Source organism: Haliaeetus albicilla, chromosome 15 (assembly GCF_947461875.1).
Source record: "Haliaeetus albicilla chromosome 15, bHalAlb1.1, whole genome shotgun sequence".
NCBI classification, from domain to species: Eukaryota; Metazoa; Chordata; class Aves; order Accipitriformes; family Accipitridae; genus Haliaeetus; species Haliaeetus albicilla.
The window spans coordinates 18150399-18168750 of NC_091497.1; the positions used below are offsets into that span (position 1 = coordinate 18150399).

Below are 18352 nucleotides of genomic sequence, written 5' to 3' on the forward strand. Positions count from 1 at the left end.
CTTTTGGACTGCTTCAGGTAACTCTCTCCAAGATAAATTTTGTTCCAAAGGGAGCTACCCCTCAGCTGTGTAGCCATAAGCCAGTTTGTGCCGTTTGGCTTTGAGGTCAGAGATTGGCTCACAGCCCTTTTTTAATTAGCAGCATAAACATAGCTTCAAAGAACATATGTGGGTGTCAGACCTCATTAGAGGATCTGTGGTTGTGAAACCCAAGTGAGCAGAGTCATCCCTGCTGCAGCCTTAATTCAAGCACCTACAATCTATAAGAGGGAAGGATTTAATTAGCATTTTTTATTAGCTAGCCTTAATGGGAGCACTCCTCTGCGGTGTTTCTCTCTCCTTCGGCAATTAGGATGCTTCCTTATTTTACTCAGGAGTTTGGACTACCTCCAAGGGGGACGGGAATGTTAAAGGTAGGCATCACATTTCGTACTGTGTAGGCACCCACTTCCACTACCAGATGTGCCCCTACCCTCCTTTTTGGAGAGTTTTTCTTTTATGGGTTTTCACCAGGCTTAGAATTAATCTCTGCTCATGCAGTCTCTGCTGATGCAAATTTAGACGAAGAACAGAAGCTTCCTGGTTGGAACTGCTTAGAAGTGGTTAAAAGCCCAGGCAGGACAGAAGCTCACATGCTAGGGAAAAAAGCACGTCACAAGATTTTTAAACATTAAATAACAGCATCATACGCCTTTTCCTTTGCTGTTTTTCAAGTCATTGTAGATGCTATCACTCTTGCTCTTTCTTCCCCTTTTAAGGGGTCAACACCAGCTCAGGGATGACCACAGTTGAGTGGTTGCTGACTCTCACAGTCCTTGTTCTCAGAACTCATACTTCAAGACCAACTTCTGTGGTAAATCCAGATGCCAAAGAAAGTCGCCAGAGACATTTCCCTTTCAAGTACATACAATCTAAAACATATCAGAACTGCTCTATAAAAGTACACACACTTTGTTTTGTTTAGTATTGTGTTGGTTTTTTTCCTTGGTTTCAGACTCTTAAGCTCTTCAAGACAGGGGCTTATTCTTGATTTGATCCAGTTTTACCTCCTTACCAACGCCATGTGCACAGCAGCTGAACAACAGGCCTGATTCTGCAGTAACATTGCACCGAACATCAGAAAACAGAATGGTAATTTTGTTTACAGTCATTGGAAGACCACACACAAAAATACTGAAGTGTTTGGTTTGTGACGGAAAGGAAAGTGCATGCATAACCAATATATACCATCGGAACATTAAGTGTCCTAGCCCAGATGCTCTGGTTTACTATTACACTTGTGAACCACCTTAATATAATGTAATATAATAATGAATACAGATGAACCACAATTCCCTCAGTTTTCTACCATCCTCTCTCCTTCCCTCAATCTTGACAGCTGGATTAGCAGCTGGCACATATAAGAGTTGACACTAAAGGACACTAATTTTTCCTCATTTTAGACAAAAATTTTCTGCTACCTCAATTCTGGTCATACCTATATCATCTTGTCTCTGGACCATCCCAGGAAAGTCCACTGTCCTTTGGCTTAAGAATCAGTATGTGTGAGATAAGGATGAGATATGTAGTACCATTTATAGTGGTTTTAAAGTCTCTGGAGATCGTTTAAGATAGCTCTCCGTTTACAGCTCAAAGGAAATGGCACGGGGCAAATAAACTGGCTCACAGTTGCCGCTTTTCTATTAGATTTTAAAATAACAAAATGCAAAAGCTAAGCCAGCCCAAAATACAGCTTCTGAGGTTAAAAAAAATCAAGTTCCTGCCCCATCCATACTGGTTCTCACTGTTCAGGGAATAGTGATAAGGAAAATTTTAACTTTCCTCCTGTACAAAACTACTTTGGCAGCTACGAAGTTGCTACAGAACACTGAAAAGCCATTTCTTCTCAGAAACATGCACTTAACCCAACACCATAAAAACATACGGGCCTGGAAAGGTGAAAGAACAAAGAGAGGGGTTGCTTTAAACACCCTTTCTTGTGCTGGGATTTGAAGCTAGTGAGGAAAATGCAGACTGTTAGTGCACATGATGGATCAGTACCTGCTATGGAAGCCTCCTTGTCTTCAAACGCGTACTATTCCCATCAGTTAACTTCATTTCTGATTCTCTTTCTCCCCTTTCCTTCCACTTGTGTTTGTCCTGTTTTGTTCCATGACATGAAGGTTTGAAACCTTCATCAGCCTACAGAATAAAGAACAAAACAAGCTGTACACAGTTATTTCCTTATGGATAACTAAACTTGCTACAGAGCCTTTACTCATCAACTAAATGCATCGATAACACAAAATAATCCCATCTCCACAGTATATATCTGTACAGGAATTTGTTTTGAAATTTGAATTAGAAAGTTCTACTATTCCCCTGCTTTTCTTCATTGCTAAATAGTTACCTGTGTTCAATAGCATATGTTATGCTAGGCTCCGTGAGTGTGTAGTAAGTTCATTAAAGCAAGGACTGTTTAAGCAGAGACTCAATTAGGAAAGAACATAAAAATGATCAGCCCTACAGAAGATGTTTGAGGAAAACAACCCAGGTTTTCTGATTTCCAGTTTACCGTCCTGACTATTTGCTCCTGTCTCAGAATCGGTTCTGCAATTCTCTTGCAGCTGGAAGAGCTTTATTCATACAAGGTGCACAAACAGAGCTCAGGCAATTCCTTCACCGAGACTGCCAGCTGCTTCAGACAGGGCTTTTTGGTTTTATCGCATCAAGTCCAACTTGCTTCCAGCCCACAGACACTACCACAGCACAAACATTTAATCCTGTTACACAAGTGCGGGCATGTCAGGCGGGTTTTCTGGTACTACTAAGGTTTTTAGAAAACGTGTTCATTTTCACTGCTTTGTGATTTTGTCAGCAGGCTAACGCATTCCATGAGACAGTTTTTCCCGTATCTTTTTTCTCCCAGAGGAAAGGGGGAAAAAAAAGCTATTTCACAACAAACTTATCTGCTCTGTGGAACTAAGGAAAAGTTTCAAAACAGAGGGCAAAACTGTAGTTTACTGCTTCACAAAGGATTAAAGGAATATACAGGAGATGTACTTTATAAGTTCTCTTCAAGGAGATGGCCTGCTTTTATGTAAACTGCCTTTCATCTTATCATATATTGTTCACAGTGAGGATATAAAGTAGACAGGATATTGAGTGAGGCTACAAAACGATGCAGAAGGAAACAAAGCTCTTTTCAGCAGTTTGTGTTCCGAAACACTGCTGAAACGCTCCAAGATTTCCACATCTCTGTTTCTTCCTTGGAAGTATACTTGTGCTTATGTAAACCCGACAAGCACCTGTGATTTATATTTTGAAGCAAGACATGGATTTCTCGAGCAAACTGTTGGTTTAGTCTATATGGAGGCGGTAAGCCTACTCTTGGGAATACTGCTAGGACTTACCATGATGGAGTCCTCCATTACGTAAATGCCCCTTGGGTGTAGTTTTTGCTGTGCTGCATTATATAGTTAACTGGGACTTTTATGAGTACCTGACACTTTCTAATGACTATTGGCATTTGCACTCAATTCTGTATAAAGCAGTTGGGTGCCAGGGAAAACTATCATTCTGATTGTCTGGAATAGCTTGTCAAATAAATAGCACTTTTCTTCCTGTTTCCTTTGGAAAACTTATCATCGACAATGCAAAACAATCTAAAACATTATTTTTAATGGAATGTTCTGTGCACTGAGTTTGGAATTCCACAAAAATACAGAATATCCATGTCTGGACAGTGAATTTTATTCCAAGCCATTTTCACTCAATGCCATTTTATAAACTGCTTTCTGAAATAGACTTTAAGATACTGCCCTGTGAAAATACAAATGGGACTTTAGTAAGAGAATATCAGGAAGATAGAATTTGCCCAGTGTCTCATTTCAGAGGTGCTAAAAGTCTTACTACTTGAGCTAGATGCAATGGGAGCTGCATGTACTCAGTGCTTCAGAAAAACATGCCCTGTTGTAAGATTGTGCATAATTACACTTGGCTCTTCATCAAAGAGCACAACTCAGTAGTTCACTTACTAACCATAGGGCCGGATAACAAAGCCACAGATTTGTTATCAGCTATCAGCTACCAGGCTGATAGTACTGAACTAGGTAAGGCAGATGCACAATCTGCTTCTACCCAACCACAGACCTCCATCTGCATGAGACTGTAGCCAAAGTAATAAGATATGTTGAGAAGCAAGATAAGTTCCAGGAACACTCAGCATAGCTTCTGGATCAGACTTCACTTACACCAACCAGATGAGAGCATACCTAAAAGGAGTTGAGCCCATCTGCACCCACCCAAGTAGCTGCATCTGTAAATTAAGGGGGTAAAGGCCAATTTTGTCAAAGGTATTTCACTTTGATTGAAAAGATCAGGTGCTAAGTGTTCCTTTTTTGGAGGCAGGTTATTTAATGCAGGTTATTTAATTAATTATTTAATTCTGATCCAGTGAATAGCAAGCCATTGATACAGCAACATCATTTTGTCTGATGCTTTTTTCCTTCTCTCATACACAGAAAAATCCTTCCTGTTGTATGTGTATACATAATCAGAGCTGCATAATTCAGTGCAGTCAGTGACTGCCTAGAAAAACACGGATTAAATCAAAACACATTTTTATGATTTTCTTTGGCTTAAAAAAAAAAATTCCCTTCTTTAAATTTTCTTCTGACTTCTTGAACTTTTACTTCAATTACTTACATTTTAAAGGAACTGAATGGGATATTAGCAACATTATGTAATGAAAATGGATTGTATCCTGATGCTAGCATTGGAATATCTCAGTTTTAGAACCAGTATAAGTCTCCTAAAGAGGTCAGTAGTCACTAAACATTTTGCTGAAAATGAATTCAACACATTTTTATTGGCTCAGTGAAATTCATAATCAGAAAGTAGAAAGCACTTATCAAGCGTATCCAAAGATAAAGCTATTATAACCTCCTGTAGGAAGGGTTGAAAAGCAAAGTTGTAGAAACATATTGGTATCTTTTCTATTTTCTATTATTGCAAAAAAAATGGTCCCAAATAGTCCAGTTTAGGTGTATTGTAGTTGACATCCACATCACGTTTTCTGCTGCTCTGCTGTTGAAAAGTTCAGTCTTGGATGGAGATAATATACCTTGTTTAGTAACATCTGTGTGCAGACTGCCAAGTATGTAGGTTGGCTGGATTGCTAGAGCTCAGTTTGGGAATTTGGCTGGAGGCTCATTCCTTCTATAGGTCTGGCCACAAGGACAAAGGAATAATATTTTATTTTTCTAGGGGAACAATAGAAATCTCAGGGGCAAGGAGTAAGTGAAGCAAACAGAAACAAAGAATAAATATTATTTTAATTTTTTAACAAAGAAGAAAGACTATTTTCATTCTTTTAAGTCAAAAAAGAGTCACAATAGAAAAATATAGTACTAAATGCGCAAGCATAGGGAAAGAGCTCTACAGAGCAGAAAGATTGTGTCTGAAAAGGCAAAACATTATCTTTTGGCTGTGCTCACAGAACAAAAACAACACATTTGAGTATCATCGTCTAGTTGGATCCTGCCCCAGTAATTAGGCTCTTTTAAGCACTCCACCTTAGCAAGCAAAGGACCGTCCGCTGTCTGGTCGCTCCGCAGCGGGTGGTGGTCAGCGATGGCTGTGCGTCTGGGTACCACGCGCGCAGCAGGCGCTGCCCTCCTGGGAAGGAACGGGGCTGCTGCCGCAGAGCGCTGGATGCGCACTGCAGTTCCACACCGCATGGCCAAAGCTACGCTGTGCGCAGGAGCCGCAAGGTTTCTTTTCTGCCCAGCCACAACGACAACTTACGTGGCTCAATCAGTTTCAGATGTCCAACCCCTCTACGTTAACATGGCTGAATTCAATAGTGCGTCACCAAATAGCCAATGAGAGAGTGATGGCAGTGACAGTTGCCTTCATTTTGTGTGTTCGCCATGTTTTCTTCAAGTAAGAGTCACTTTATGGTCTGTGAAAGTTATCTATTGTCTATCTACCTGTAGTTTCATAAAATTTTTGTAGCTGCATCTGGGAATAGTGCACGTCTTCTGAGTGTGTTAGATATCTAGCTTCTCTCCACCTCTACAAAGTCAAGATGGATTGTCAATAAAAGAGATTAAGAGATCAAGTATTTCTCTCCAGAAAGTCTGAAGCATCTCTTCATGCCTTAAACTTCCTTTCCATTATCATTAATTCAGATTAAGTATAACTGCTTACCTGGCCAGGTAACAGCTGAAAGTCCCAACAATGGAGACAGAAGATGCACTGATGGCCTGCGCCCCAGGCTGGTGAGTGAGCAGAATAGCTGAGTGGGTGGATTGGATTTGCATGGCAAGGTTTTGGTAGCTGGGGGGGCTACAGGGATGACTTCTGTGAGAAGCTCCTAGAAGCTTCCCCTATGTCTGAGAGCCAATGCCAGCCAGCTCTAAGATGGACCTGCTGTTGGCCAAGGCTAGAGACTCCCCTGCAGCCCATGGAGCTCCACGGTGGAGCAGATCTCCACCTGCAGCCTGTGGAGGACCCCACGCCGGAGCAGGTGGGTGCCCAAAGGAGGCTGTGACCCTGTGGGAAGCCCACACTGGAGCAGGCTCCTGGCAGGACCTGTGGCCCTGTGGAGAGAGGAGCCCACACAGGAGCAGGTTTTCTAGCAGGACTTGTGACCCCGTGGGGGACCCACACTGGAGCAGTCTGTGCCTGAAGGACCCATGCTGGAGCAGTTCGTGAAGGACTGCAGCCCATGGGAAGGACTCACATTGGTGGAGTTCGTGGAGGACTGTCTCCCGCGGGAGGGACCCCCCGGCAGAGGAGGGGAGGAGTGCGGAGTCCTCCTCCCGCTGAGGAGGAAGGAGCGGCAGAGACAAGGTGTGACGGGCTGACCCCAACCCCCATTCCCCGTCCCCCTGCGCCGCCGGGGGGAGGAGGGAGAGAGAACCGGGAGTGGGGGTGAGCAGGGAAGGAGGGGGAGGTGGGGGGAAGGTGTTCTAAGATGTGGTTTTACTTCTCATTATCCTGCTCTGATTTGATTGGTAATAAATTAAATTAATTTTTCCCCAAGTCAAGTCTGTTTTGCTTGTGACAGTAATTGATGAGTGATCTCTCCCTGTCCTTATCTCAACCCACGAGCCTTTTGTTGTATTTTCTCCCCTCTCTCCAGCTGAGGAGGGGAGCGATAGAGCAGCTTTGGTGGGCACCTGGCATCCAACCAGGGTTAACCCACCACCGTGGGATCTGCAGGTGGATGGTCAGGAACTGCACCGGCCACAAAAGCACGCATAACCACTGACAGAGGTCACAAGAAAGGTGGGAATCCAGGGACAGCAAGAGTTGTAAGCAAGACAGTGTAGATGAAAGGAAAAAGATGGCTGAACAGATGGGCTGCAGTGGGTATTGCAAATGAAATGTGACTCTGATTGGCTGGGAAAAAGAAAATTAAACCAGACCAGGCAGGACATACCCTTTTCATGACAACAGCAACAAGGAAAGTCATCTGGGCTTAGCAATTTCCTTTTTTATCCAGAATTTCTGAATTGGTAAGTCATGCCTGAGCATTAAACACCACAAATCTGTTTTTAAGAGAGAGAGTGTGTTATTCCCCAATTATTTTTAATTATGAAGCCTTACCCATCATTCACAGTGGATGTTTAAATAGTGTTTTCTATAGGAAGATGCTGATTTTCACTATTTGTGTTAGCATACAGACATTGTAATGTTGGGCCTGAAATCCTGGGCTTCACGCTGTACAAACACAAAGGGAAAAGACAGGAGTTCATGTCCCAAAAACTTGTGATTTAGGTATAGCAAAAAACACCGATCAGAGGAAGAAAAAATGACAAGGCAGCATTTGTTAACAGGCTCAAGAGCCTGTCAGAAGACACTGACAGTTTAACTTAGTCCTGCATTTAGTGGTACTGCACTAAAGAAGAAGTCTTTAAGGAAGGATTTGAGGGTGAATAAAAACTGAGTCCCTTATGTTTATGGGGGATTCCCACCACAGTGAGGGCCAACATGGAAGGGAGCTAGGAGGTGCTTTGCTTGTAACAGGCACAGCACAGGCTGGCATCGTGGACTTTGATATGGGAATCCACTTCAACACTCAATGAGAAATGAGCAGTGGGATGGGACAGTGGCTTTGTAAAAAGTCCGTGGCTTTGTAAAAGAGTACAACTAGCTTATAACTCTTTTAAAATGTATTCCACAGAGAGGAGGAAATTAGTAGCATATTCCACACGTTTTGCTCCCAGTGGTACTGTGGTGAAGCACGTGACACTTTGGGCACCGTGCAGCAGTACCTCGTTCATCGATGCTACCTTCCACGGAGACAGCCAGCTCCCTCTGCTACAGGCGAACAGCAGCAGTACCACAGCCTGGGGTTGAAATGAGTGATTCTGTTGATTGAGTGCAGAAAAGCGATCAAGGTGCTCGCACCTTGGGTTTCCTCCTAAAGTCTGATGGCATCCAGTGTGACAGATACTTGACAAAACCAGCAAAGCTATAAGGTTACCAAATCCTGACATGATGGAAGAATGCATTGCAAGGGAACGGGACAACTAAAAAGGGAAAAACAACTGCATCTTCTCAAAGAATTCATTATATCCAAAACGCTTGGCTCTCCAGTTCATGACACATTTGTAGTGTGAAATTTAAAAATGCAAATCACAAACACTTGAGCACCTTCCTTTAACATGTTGTCATCATATATAAACAACACTGGGAAAAGACATATGCACTGGGTTCAAACCAAGAGCCTGGAGTTTTAGCTACTACAAAGAAAACATTTTCAAAGGGTATACTGCCCTCCAGTGTACAACTCAGTATTACCGCCAACAGTTGCAACCTATTTAAAAAATTGACAGTAATGTGAGGCTGTGGTGTCCCAGATAATGGCAGAACAGGGATAAAATCCCGGCACTAGGGAACGGAGTGAAGAGACAGCTCGGCCCAGGGCTGGTAGGGCCAGCAATGAGCAGAAACTCATCATTGCCACTGGTCTCCAGCCATCTTTTATGAAAAAGGTCGCTCTGGTTCCCTAGCGCCAGAAGCCAGGAGAGCTTATTAATTTGGGAGGTTCTGCAGCTCTCCTTGTCACAGGCAAATAGCAAAGCACCCCCCAGGCTGGCTCTGCACCCCTGCCACAATCAGTCTGTAAGTGAGATAAACCGTTCAAAACAACAGAGACTGTCCACAAATGACTGACTGCAGTAACAAGCAGTAATTTCTTCCAATTAGAGCTTCTTAGAAACAAGATGGGTTTGGCACACTCCTGCTGAAATACTTACCTGTGCAGAGCTCATTTCCTTGTTGGAATATTTCTTGATATCCTCTTCAACAGTTCTGCTTTTTTTTGGAAGAATGGATTCTGACTGCATTAAAAGAACTAAAGTGTGAAAAATGAATTGTCTATCTCTGTTAAACAATTTTACGTTGTGCAGGGATACTACTGCACTGCTATACAATCATTTCTCAACGTAATTAAGGTTTTACTCACCACTAAATGCTTCTCCTTTGTTTTTTATTTTAGCTTGCCCTTTTAAGAAAAGCAGGTCCTCGAGCTAATTCGGAGCAAAACTGACAGCAAATTCAGAGCATGGTGAAAGACTCACTTGGTACACAATCTCCGTTTCCCATTGCAAGCCACATTTGCACTTGCAAAATCTGAACATTAAATTGAAAAAAAAAATCTTAAGATCATATAAGATCATAATGATTGATTCTAAAACAATACATATTTGTCTTCTATGCATACTATAGCTTTATAACACAATTTTAAAAAAATCAGAAAATTTCAGAAAATTAGTTACTATTTGCAAAATCCAGCATAATCTTTATAAATGCCAAGTAATAAAAACTGCAGGAGCTAAGTAGATATCAGTTGCTAAATTCTGACAATGTTTACATTGCACACTCAAGAACAACATTATTGCTGAAATAGATTCTTTATTTCTGAAACATTCCAAAACAGCAGTATACACAGTTGTAATCAAATATTAAGTCATATGCCATTATAAGAAAGCATTGATTAGTGCAATTGGATTTTGTAAAAGATCTATCAAAAAGATTCGCATTAAAACTCATTTTCCATAAGCAACTGTTAATAAAACATTACAATTTTACTCTTTGTAATAAAGTACTGAAAACCAACTGTAGTTTTAGAGATCACTGTATCTTTGTAAGTGCAACGTGACTTATGCTGCCATTTTAAATACAAAACACTATGACAATAAATTAACAATTGAACAAATGGTGAAAGACCAACAAAACCATGCTGACCCAGCTGGATGGCAATTTCCAGTGAATGCTACTTTTTTTGTGCTTCTGCAACATAAATATACTGCTTTGTATTGCCAATGGTACGATTTTGTAAGATATGTTCCTAGCGCTAAAAAAGTACATTACCCCAAAAATATTATTTATGGCACAGAAAAGTTAAATTATCTCTTTGTTGTTCAAGGTTCAGGCAAGTTTAAATGAACTTAAGTATACAAAATAAAATGTACTGGAAACACTAGAAAAAAATTCAAGCACATACATAAGTCCCCCCAAATTGAAAGTAAAATGCATGATGCCTTTACACTGAATAAATTGTCTTAGAATTTCAGTATGGCAAAGCTGCCCGAAAGCATTATCTCCTAGTTCTTTCCAAGGAAATATTCTGATATGTTGCACATATATAATACTTTCTTCAGTTCCAAATGCCAACACTGCCATTGTTAGTCTGATAACAATGCAGCTGTTCAGGTAACTGATTAAGTGCAATATTTAGTATTTGCTAAGATGTTCATTTTTAAAAAATGACATTGTATTATGGATGGTTACATATTAAAATCCCGGGGGAAATAATACCGTATGACTCTCCTCTCCCAAATCATTGTTACCCAGCCAGCTGGGTAATGAAATCCGCATTATTTATTTTCCACTGTTGATGGGCATCTTTCATCAATAGCAGCCATCTCTCCAGTTCCCATCCCGCATCGTGCTGAGTGACGAAAGTGGCTTTGGAGGCTGAAGGAAACTGTATTAACCAAATGACAAAAAAAGGGAAAGGAAGTCATATTTCATGTGAAAGATCAAGGTAACAAACATCATTTACTTCTGCAGTGACACTGGCTTTGTGGCTTGCTTGGAGACAGCATTCTAGTATATTTCTGGCTCCATGCTAATGCAAATGTAAAGATCTATGGTGAAATTAAGGCCACTTCCAATGAGACCCCATTACTGTTACTAGTCTTAACAGGGTAAAAGGTTTGTAAAAATGAATTTGGTGAATAATTGTCATGATGCATGAGACCCCTCTAGATGGGAAGATTTGTTTTTTCAGGGCTAAAGACGATAAAAACCTATTTTTGTCACTACAGACAGCAGAGACCTAATGGGAGATATTCTCCAAAAAGCTGTTGTGCTCAGCATGCTCATGAAGAAAACAGCACTTTATAAAAACACTATGCAGGCACTAAAGAATTTTGGCATCTTGTCGGTCAAAGAACTCTACAAAGCCTGCTCCAGATGCTCCTATCCAAGACACGCGACGACGTGTTTCCATCCCACAGCTGAACTCAGAGAGCCGCCAGTCCCAGCACCACCACTCCTGCAGGGAACTTGCCATCCTCTAGGCCCCCACCCTCACACCGGGGCCGTGTCTCTCACTAATCGAGGACTTATTATAAAATGCTTGTTGACCATCTTTCAAACACTCCAGGTACTACTGAGGTAACTGTTTCAAGTAAGATAAAAAGGAAAAACAACCATCTGACTTGATCCGACTGGCAACTCACTGGTGAGAAGGCAGGCTATCTCTCATTTGCTGCAACTATATTTTAGTTACACCAAAATTTGCTGAAAATAAAGCGTCTCAGTTCTGTGAAACTGTTTCTTATAAAACCAGGTCCAAAGCCTTGTTCTCGCACTTCTCTGCTTTTTCTGTGAGTTACTGATGCTTCCTCTCCCTTCCAAATGCTCTTGGCTGGAAAAAGGCAGAGGTATGTTGTAAGGGCAGGCAGAATCAGTAAGTTAAAAGCAGTCATCAGAGCAGCTTCTTGCCTCTCTGCTACAACGAATTTTTTAGTGGCAAAAACATTGCACTTAAGTAAAAAAAGCTCTTTAAACTTAGGTTCAGCCAAGCTGCTTTTGTGCAGCTCCATGTTGTTGCGGGATCACTTGTCTTTGATATAAATCCAGTTAATTTGAGGCATAAAAAGACCTGCCTCTGCCATTTTCTGCAACTGCCACTTTCATTTCTTTCTTTCCATAAATAAAAAGAGGAAAGTGTGTTTAACAATCCTGAAGAAAAAATGGAGAGGGCAAAAGTAAAGAATAACTGACTAAGCTTAAAACAACTGTAAGCATACTGCTACGTATCCAGAGCTGAATCTCTGCTACAGGGCACTGAACAGAAAATGCGCCAGTGTTGAAAACTGTTTCAAAGAAGCATGAGCTGTCAGTATGATGCCACGTGGTTTTGAGATAACAGAGTTTTTGGAGGGTCTGTAGTCCCGTCCCACTCTTCCATCACCAGCTGGATTGCCGTGACTGGCTCCAGCACAAAGCAGCAAACACAAGCGAGCCTCCCACCTTGGCTCCGGAGCTCTCCTTACGTTGCTGCCATGCCTGCGCCTGGTACCTGGGATGATCCAGACCCTGAGCTGCTGATGGACTTCCTGGCTTTAGGTGGGACCTGCCTCATCGCTGTGGACCTGTCTGGAGGCTGGGACTGTTGCCTGACCCTGGTCACCATCAATGCTGCTCTTGGTTGGGCACTGCGGGCCAGCCTGGTTGTCCCACTCAGCTCCTGGCTCACCTTGCCCTGCGGGAAGCTGCCCCCGCTGCCCCTCACATTGTGTAAGGATAGAAAGCAGAGCACTGGAAGGTAGGGGTCTGCAAGAAGCCCTGAGCGCAGAGTTGGAGAGGGCTGAGGGTTGTGTGGATCCATTCAACAGGAGGCTAAGTAGAGATGGACTGTACTGTTAAAATTTCTTTACATTGCTTTTGTATGCATGAATCTCTGATGGTAAGGAGAAAAGCAGTTAATAGTTAGCCAAGTCAGTTATCTTGGCTATTATAATTTTATTTTACAAATTATCAAAAGCAGACCCTCACATGCTTGATCCTACGCAGTAAATACTGAAGTTCCCTAATGCAGACCCTATATAAAATATCTAACAACCTATTTTAAGCCAGTAACTTGGCTATTTAACAGTCTGGCTATAGGCATGAAGGCACAGCTTTGCTCTGAATGTGCACTTCTTCCTGAACATCTGATAGATTTAAAAAACACAAAACAAAACAGAAGACCTTTTTTACTTCTAATCAGGTTATGACTAAAACCACTTTAATTTTCAGTATACTAACAGAAGCTAAACTCTTAAACTTAAATAGCATTCCTTCGAAATGACCACAGTGACAAAAATCAACAGTGAGAAAATCTGCCGGTGATGGCTGAATTCTTTCCAAGAAAATTCCACACGAACTGAAACCGCCCTTATTTTCCACATGAATAAATAAAATGAAACAAGGGTCTCAAAGAACTGTAGAATGAGTTCCATTCTGTCTGTGCTTTTAGAGTCCTATAAACTTGTCATTTCCACAGTGCAAAGACCATCTATATTCAAGGATCACTGGTCTGGCTCTACGGCAACATATGATGCTGCTAAGGTACATTTGATGGTGCAAAGACAGGAGCCCAGACTTTCTGGAGTATAAATAGCTTTGTTACCGATTTGAAACAGTTCAACCCAAGACTGTACTATCCAGGACATTTCCTTCCTCACAATGCTGTAATGTCACAGGTTGCATTTTTACAGTCTACTGCCATTTACAACGACAGCGACATAACTCTTTCTGTTTGGGTACTCTAAGATTTGCTCATCCTGTGACATTGAAATAGCAGTTGGCACAAGTCAAGAAGAAGGCAAGCCACATATGTCAATGATATGAGATTTCCATTTGTTTTGAGTACTTATTGATAGATGGCAATCCATTCTTATTTATATGTGATTACATTCTATCAATATTAGAGTTTACTAGGAACTACCAGCAGGCATTGTCCATCGCTATTTCTGGAAAGAAATCTTCACCCATTCAGTGACTTTACATTAGGAGCTAGAAACGCTTCTCTTTCATAGCCCAGCTTCGTACTCAGAAAAAAAAACAACCAACCAACACCACAATCTAAGCCAAAGCCATCCACACAGGGAAAGAGGCCTGTTTAACTCTTACCTTCGAACTGGCTGTGCAATTTTACTTCTGGGTATGCCACTCCCGTTGATAGCCAGCGATGGTCTTGGAAGAGCACTGCGCCCTACAATTCCTTGACTGGCAGTCTTGTTTGGCATTGGGATCCCAGTGTTAGAATATAACTGTAAGTTGTTGGATATTGGAATACTGCTGCTACTACTACTACTAGTACTACCTTGTACGGTTGGGCTTACGTAGGCAGTAGCTTTGAGAGGCTGTCTGACAGACACTGGAAAATGTCCCACACTGTGAACTCTGTGTTGAAGCTGTCCTGGGGATGGAACTGTAAAGAGTGGTAGAAAAGTAACGAGGTCAGTATGCAACAGATGAGGCCAGATAGTAATGCTGATTTCTAGATAGATCCAAATTGGGATAAACACATCATTATACAATTTACTTGCTAATTATAAACTGCTGAAAAACCTCTTGGATCCATTACTGTATCCAGTAACACTGCACTGAACTAAAATACCCTGTTCCATCCCCATCCTGAACAAAAATCCCACCCCATATTCATCCTTCTTTTTCTCCTCAAAGAGGTTTCATTAGCCATTACAAGCACACTAATTCCACCTATGCAATTAGAGCTTTAAGCAAGAGAAACTGCTGAAGGTATGAATTAATTACTGTCAGATTATTTAGATTTCTGTAAAGTTGCTTGCAATAGCCCCATCTTGTTTAAGGAACATTGCATTAAAGCATAGAAGATTGCAGACATCTACACTTTATGTATAAAAACAATAAAAAGGCTATAAAAAGGTCTTGAATATAACAGCATATTTCAAGGCTGATGTTATGTAAACTATAATTTTAAATCAATGCTATGGGTTTCGGAAGCTTTATATAGAGACTTTCTACACAATCCTGCCCTCTGGTGTACATCAAACACGCATCTGTTCCAGAGTCCACATATCAAAAGCAAACTGTCAAAAGCCTGAAGCACATAAACTAACATACCACATACAGGCTAATCCTTTTTCAAGTCTCTGGAAAAGGACATCTTAAGATCATTTAGAGACACAGGAGAAAATACAGATGTGTGATTCAATTAAACAATACTGACAATATATTGCTATGGAACTATTATTGTAACACAGCTCCTTAAATACCCCAGCACAGCCACTTATTAGAAATGTTCTCCAAAAAACTATTTCAGAAAAATCACATTTTATACACGCACATATATACATACACACATACATAAACACACACAGAAATAGGCATTTCTAAAATAGTAAATAAAATTAAACTCTCAATGCACTACCATGCAAATTCAGGTGGGAACCTGAACAACTACTTCGATTCTCCTATTCAAACAGGACAAAAATAAAAGAAAATAAATCCAGCAGTCAAGTACATTTTCCAGAAAAGATGCCGTTTAGTACTTTTGGTGACATTTGTAAATTCTGCTCAAATTTGAAAGAAAACACCCACAGGAAAAGGTTTTGCCAACTTCTCCCTCCAAAATCTCACATGGGAGGCATAAGTTAAATACTTTCTCCTGCCTGTGTCCAGCGAAATCCACTTTTTCCATTTCCTCTCAGAGTACCTCAACCACTGTGCTAGAAAAGATGGGTTTGGATCTCAATCTATCTCATTCCCACTCCGCATTAATAATTCAACATCCACTAGATCAATACTCCCTTCATCCCCCCATCAAGAAGTCACCTAAATTAAACTAACTAGAGTCATTTTAATTCCCCCACTCAACAAGTATATTATACTTGAGGATATAACCCTCTTGTTTACCACATTTGCTCAGAAGAAAGTGGCTCAACTTCAGTAGGAGAGAGGCCATGTATTTTAAAGTAGTATTTATACAGTGTACTGTAAAACCAGTATTGTACAAATTACCAAGAAAAGCACTTTTCAATTCTAGTATCAAAACTAAAAATGTAAGCTTATATGAATTAATTGCATTATTGGTGCTTCTACAATACTACTGCTACTAATTATAATTTTAGTTTTAAAGCCGGCACAAAATGAACGGCCAAAGAAAAAAACAAAAGGAGGTGATGAAACTCTCAATACAGCGTAACAAGATTGGCAGAATTTGCTTTCCAAAATAGAAACTTTGAAAATCCTGTGCTATATTAAAATATGGTGCAAAAGGAACACAGCCTGCTTTTAACTTTTCATAAAGCAGAGGATCAGTGACTGGGACGTGTATTTTACCACTCTATCGATTCTTTGCACGCAGCCAAAGAACACAGGTACTTACTACACGACTGCATCCTTGAAATCCCATTACTCGCTCCATGCAAATTGGAGTCAAAGCTTTGACTGTTCCTCACAGTGACCGGAGAACTAGCAAAGCCAGCATTACTGTTAATGGTGGGGGTACTTGGCATCCGCGTGAGGTTAGGCATGCTTCTTCGAAGTTTATCTGAAGCAAAAGAAGGTAACATCCATAGTCATATCAGAATTTGCAACAAACATGAGCGGTCTCTGAATAATTTCTGTAGAAAATAAAATTTAAAACAAATTACTTCAACACAAAGAAAGGTTTTGCTCTGCCGGAAGAATATGAATATGTTTTTGACGGCCTACTAATTGAACCGTTCTGACTACTGTAACAGCATGATTATTAACAAATAATTTTAGACATGAATAGGCAGTACATGTTCAGAATTGCAAAGATTTAAACACTAAAGTGTCATGATAAGGATGAGTTTCACGTAAATGTGTAAAGTAGGTCAGATGAATCATGCCCTAATTGTGCCTGTTTCTTTGCAGTGAATACAAAGCAAGGCTGCAGTGACACAGTCAGACACAGGTATCTACACTGTGGATGTCTAAAGACAGGTGAGACAAATCCATCCTGTGACTAAGGTCTTGCCTTCAGGTGCCAATGAGATGCTAAAAAATTCCATTCGGTACCTAACCTTATTAGCATGTTGTTTCTGCAGGTGGCCATGCACAAAACCTGTTAAGTCGATGCTGTTCAGCTGCTTGGAGCCCTGAGTTGATATCAGGATTTTCAAATCTGGTGGTTCTCCCTCCTACCCCTCTTGTAGTGCCTGATTTGGTGGGCATTTTCAGAACAGGCCTGTAGGGTCTTTCAGGAAAAGAAAGCTGCAAATGCCCCAAATGTTTTGGAGGCATGTTCAACACCTAAGGCATGTGTCTAGGTCAGAAGATGTCTGCAACCCCACTCATGCTAGTTGATTTAGAGAGAGACGCTGAGACCAAGCCTGACATCTCGAGAAGACCTGCCAACCACAACAGCATTAGGTAATCTAAGGCGAAGCTCTTTTGGTCTCTTCTGCTGCAGGGCCAAAGGGAGATGACTCTGTTCTGTATAATCCGAAGAGGCTGGCGGGGGCAGAAAGGCACACACTGAATGACCTGGTCTGAATTGCCTCCTGTGATGTGACAGACTTCAGTGAAGCACTGCTGTGGGCAAGTAATGGGTCATTTCTTAAATTGTCATTGACAATGCCGCCAATGCTGGCCTCCTGGCCAGGTTCGGGAGCACAAGTGCTGTGCCTGGCTGAGGTGGCTATGTTTCTCCTGGTACCGTGGTCAGCAGGGAGGCCGCCAGCTCCTGCCCCTGCCGTAGGTTCCAGTGCATGGCAGATGTCTGCCTCCAGTTCTCACGCTGCAACAGAAAGCAGGGTCTGCCTGTCTTCGAATAGGCAGCTACGACTGCTCGCTCCAACAGCAAGCAGGGCATTTCAAGATCGACATTTTGGATGTATGCACAAGAACGACATATCACACACAGCTTGGAACTGCTGGTTTGGGTCGACCTCCTAGCTCACGTAGGGCAAGTTCAGTCCACAGAAACAACAAATTTAACTTGGGAATCTCTGTTTATCAGTCCACATAAATACATAGCCTATTTAGCACCATCATGAGCTCCTCTAATCCTTAAAGCTGCTAACAACTGTTGAGTAATAAGAAGTGACAGTACAGTTCTATCTATACAAGGTATTAGTAGTCACTAACAGTAACTTCAATGTATAGGATGCCTATGTAACTCCAGCAAACTGAGTCACAGCAAGGTTACCACTCTAGCTGTTTTTTATGACTGGTCGTCATGATAAGAACTGGTAGAGTATCCTGCAAATAGTCAAAAACATCCTTCTACTTCAAAGGTCCAACATTTCTAATATCTTTATGTCCCGAGCCCCAATTACTAGTGCCT

At 41.4% G+C, this 18352-nt stretch overlaps 1 protein-coding gene across 4 annotated transcripts in view; it reads right to left on the bottom strand.

Moving 5' to 3' along the window:
* Nucleotides 1-9463: 9463 nt before the first annotated feature.
* The window catches only part of SLAIN1 (SLAIN motif family member 1), a 53290-nt gene continuing 44401 nt past the window's right edge, over nt 9464-18352 (bottom strand). For 2 of the 4 annotated variants that reach the window (XM_069802493.1, XM_069802491.1), the window contains 3 exons: nt 16424-16588; nt 14185-14485; nt 9464-10984 (listed from right to left, as the gene is read on the bottom strand). In XM_069802493.1, the coding sequence (XP_069658594.1) occupies nt 10909-10984; nt 14185-14485; nt 16424-16588 (542 nt within the window). In that variant the 3' untranslated portion in view covers nt 9464-10908. The remainder of the gene's footprint in view (nt 10985-14184; nt 14486-16423; nt 16589-18352) is intronic. The other 2 variants (XM_069802492.1, XM_069802494.1) reach the window with 2 other exon arrangements.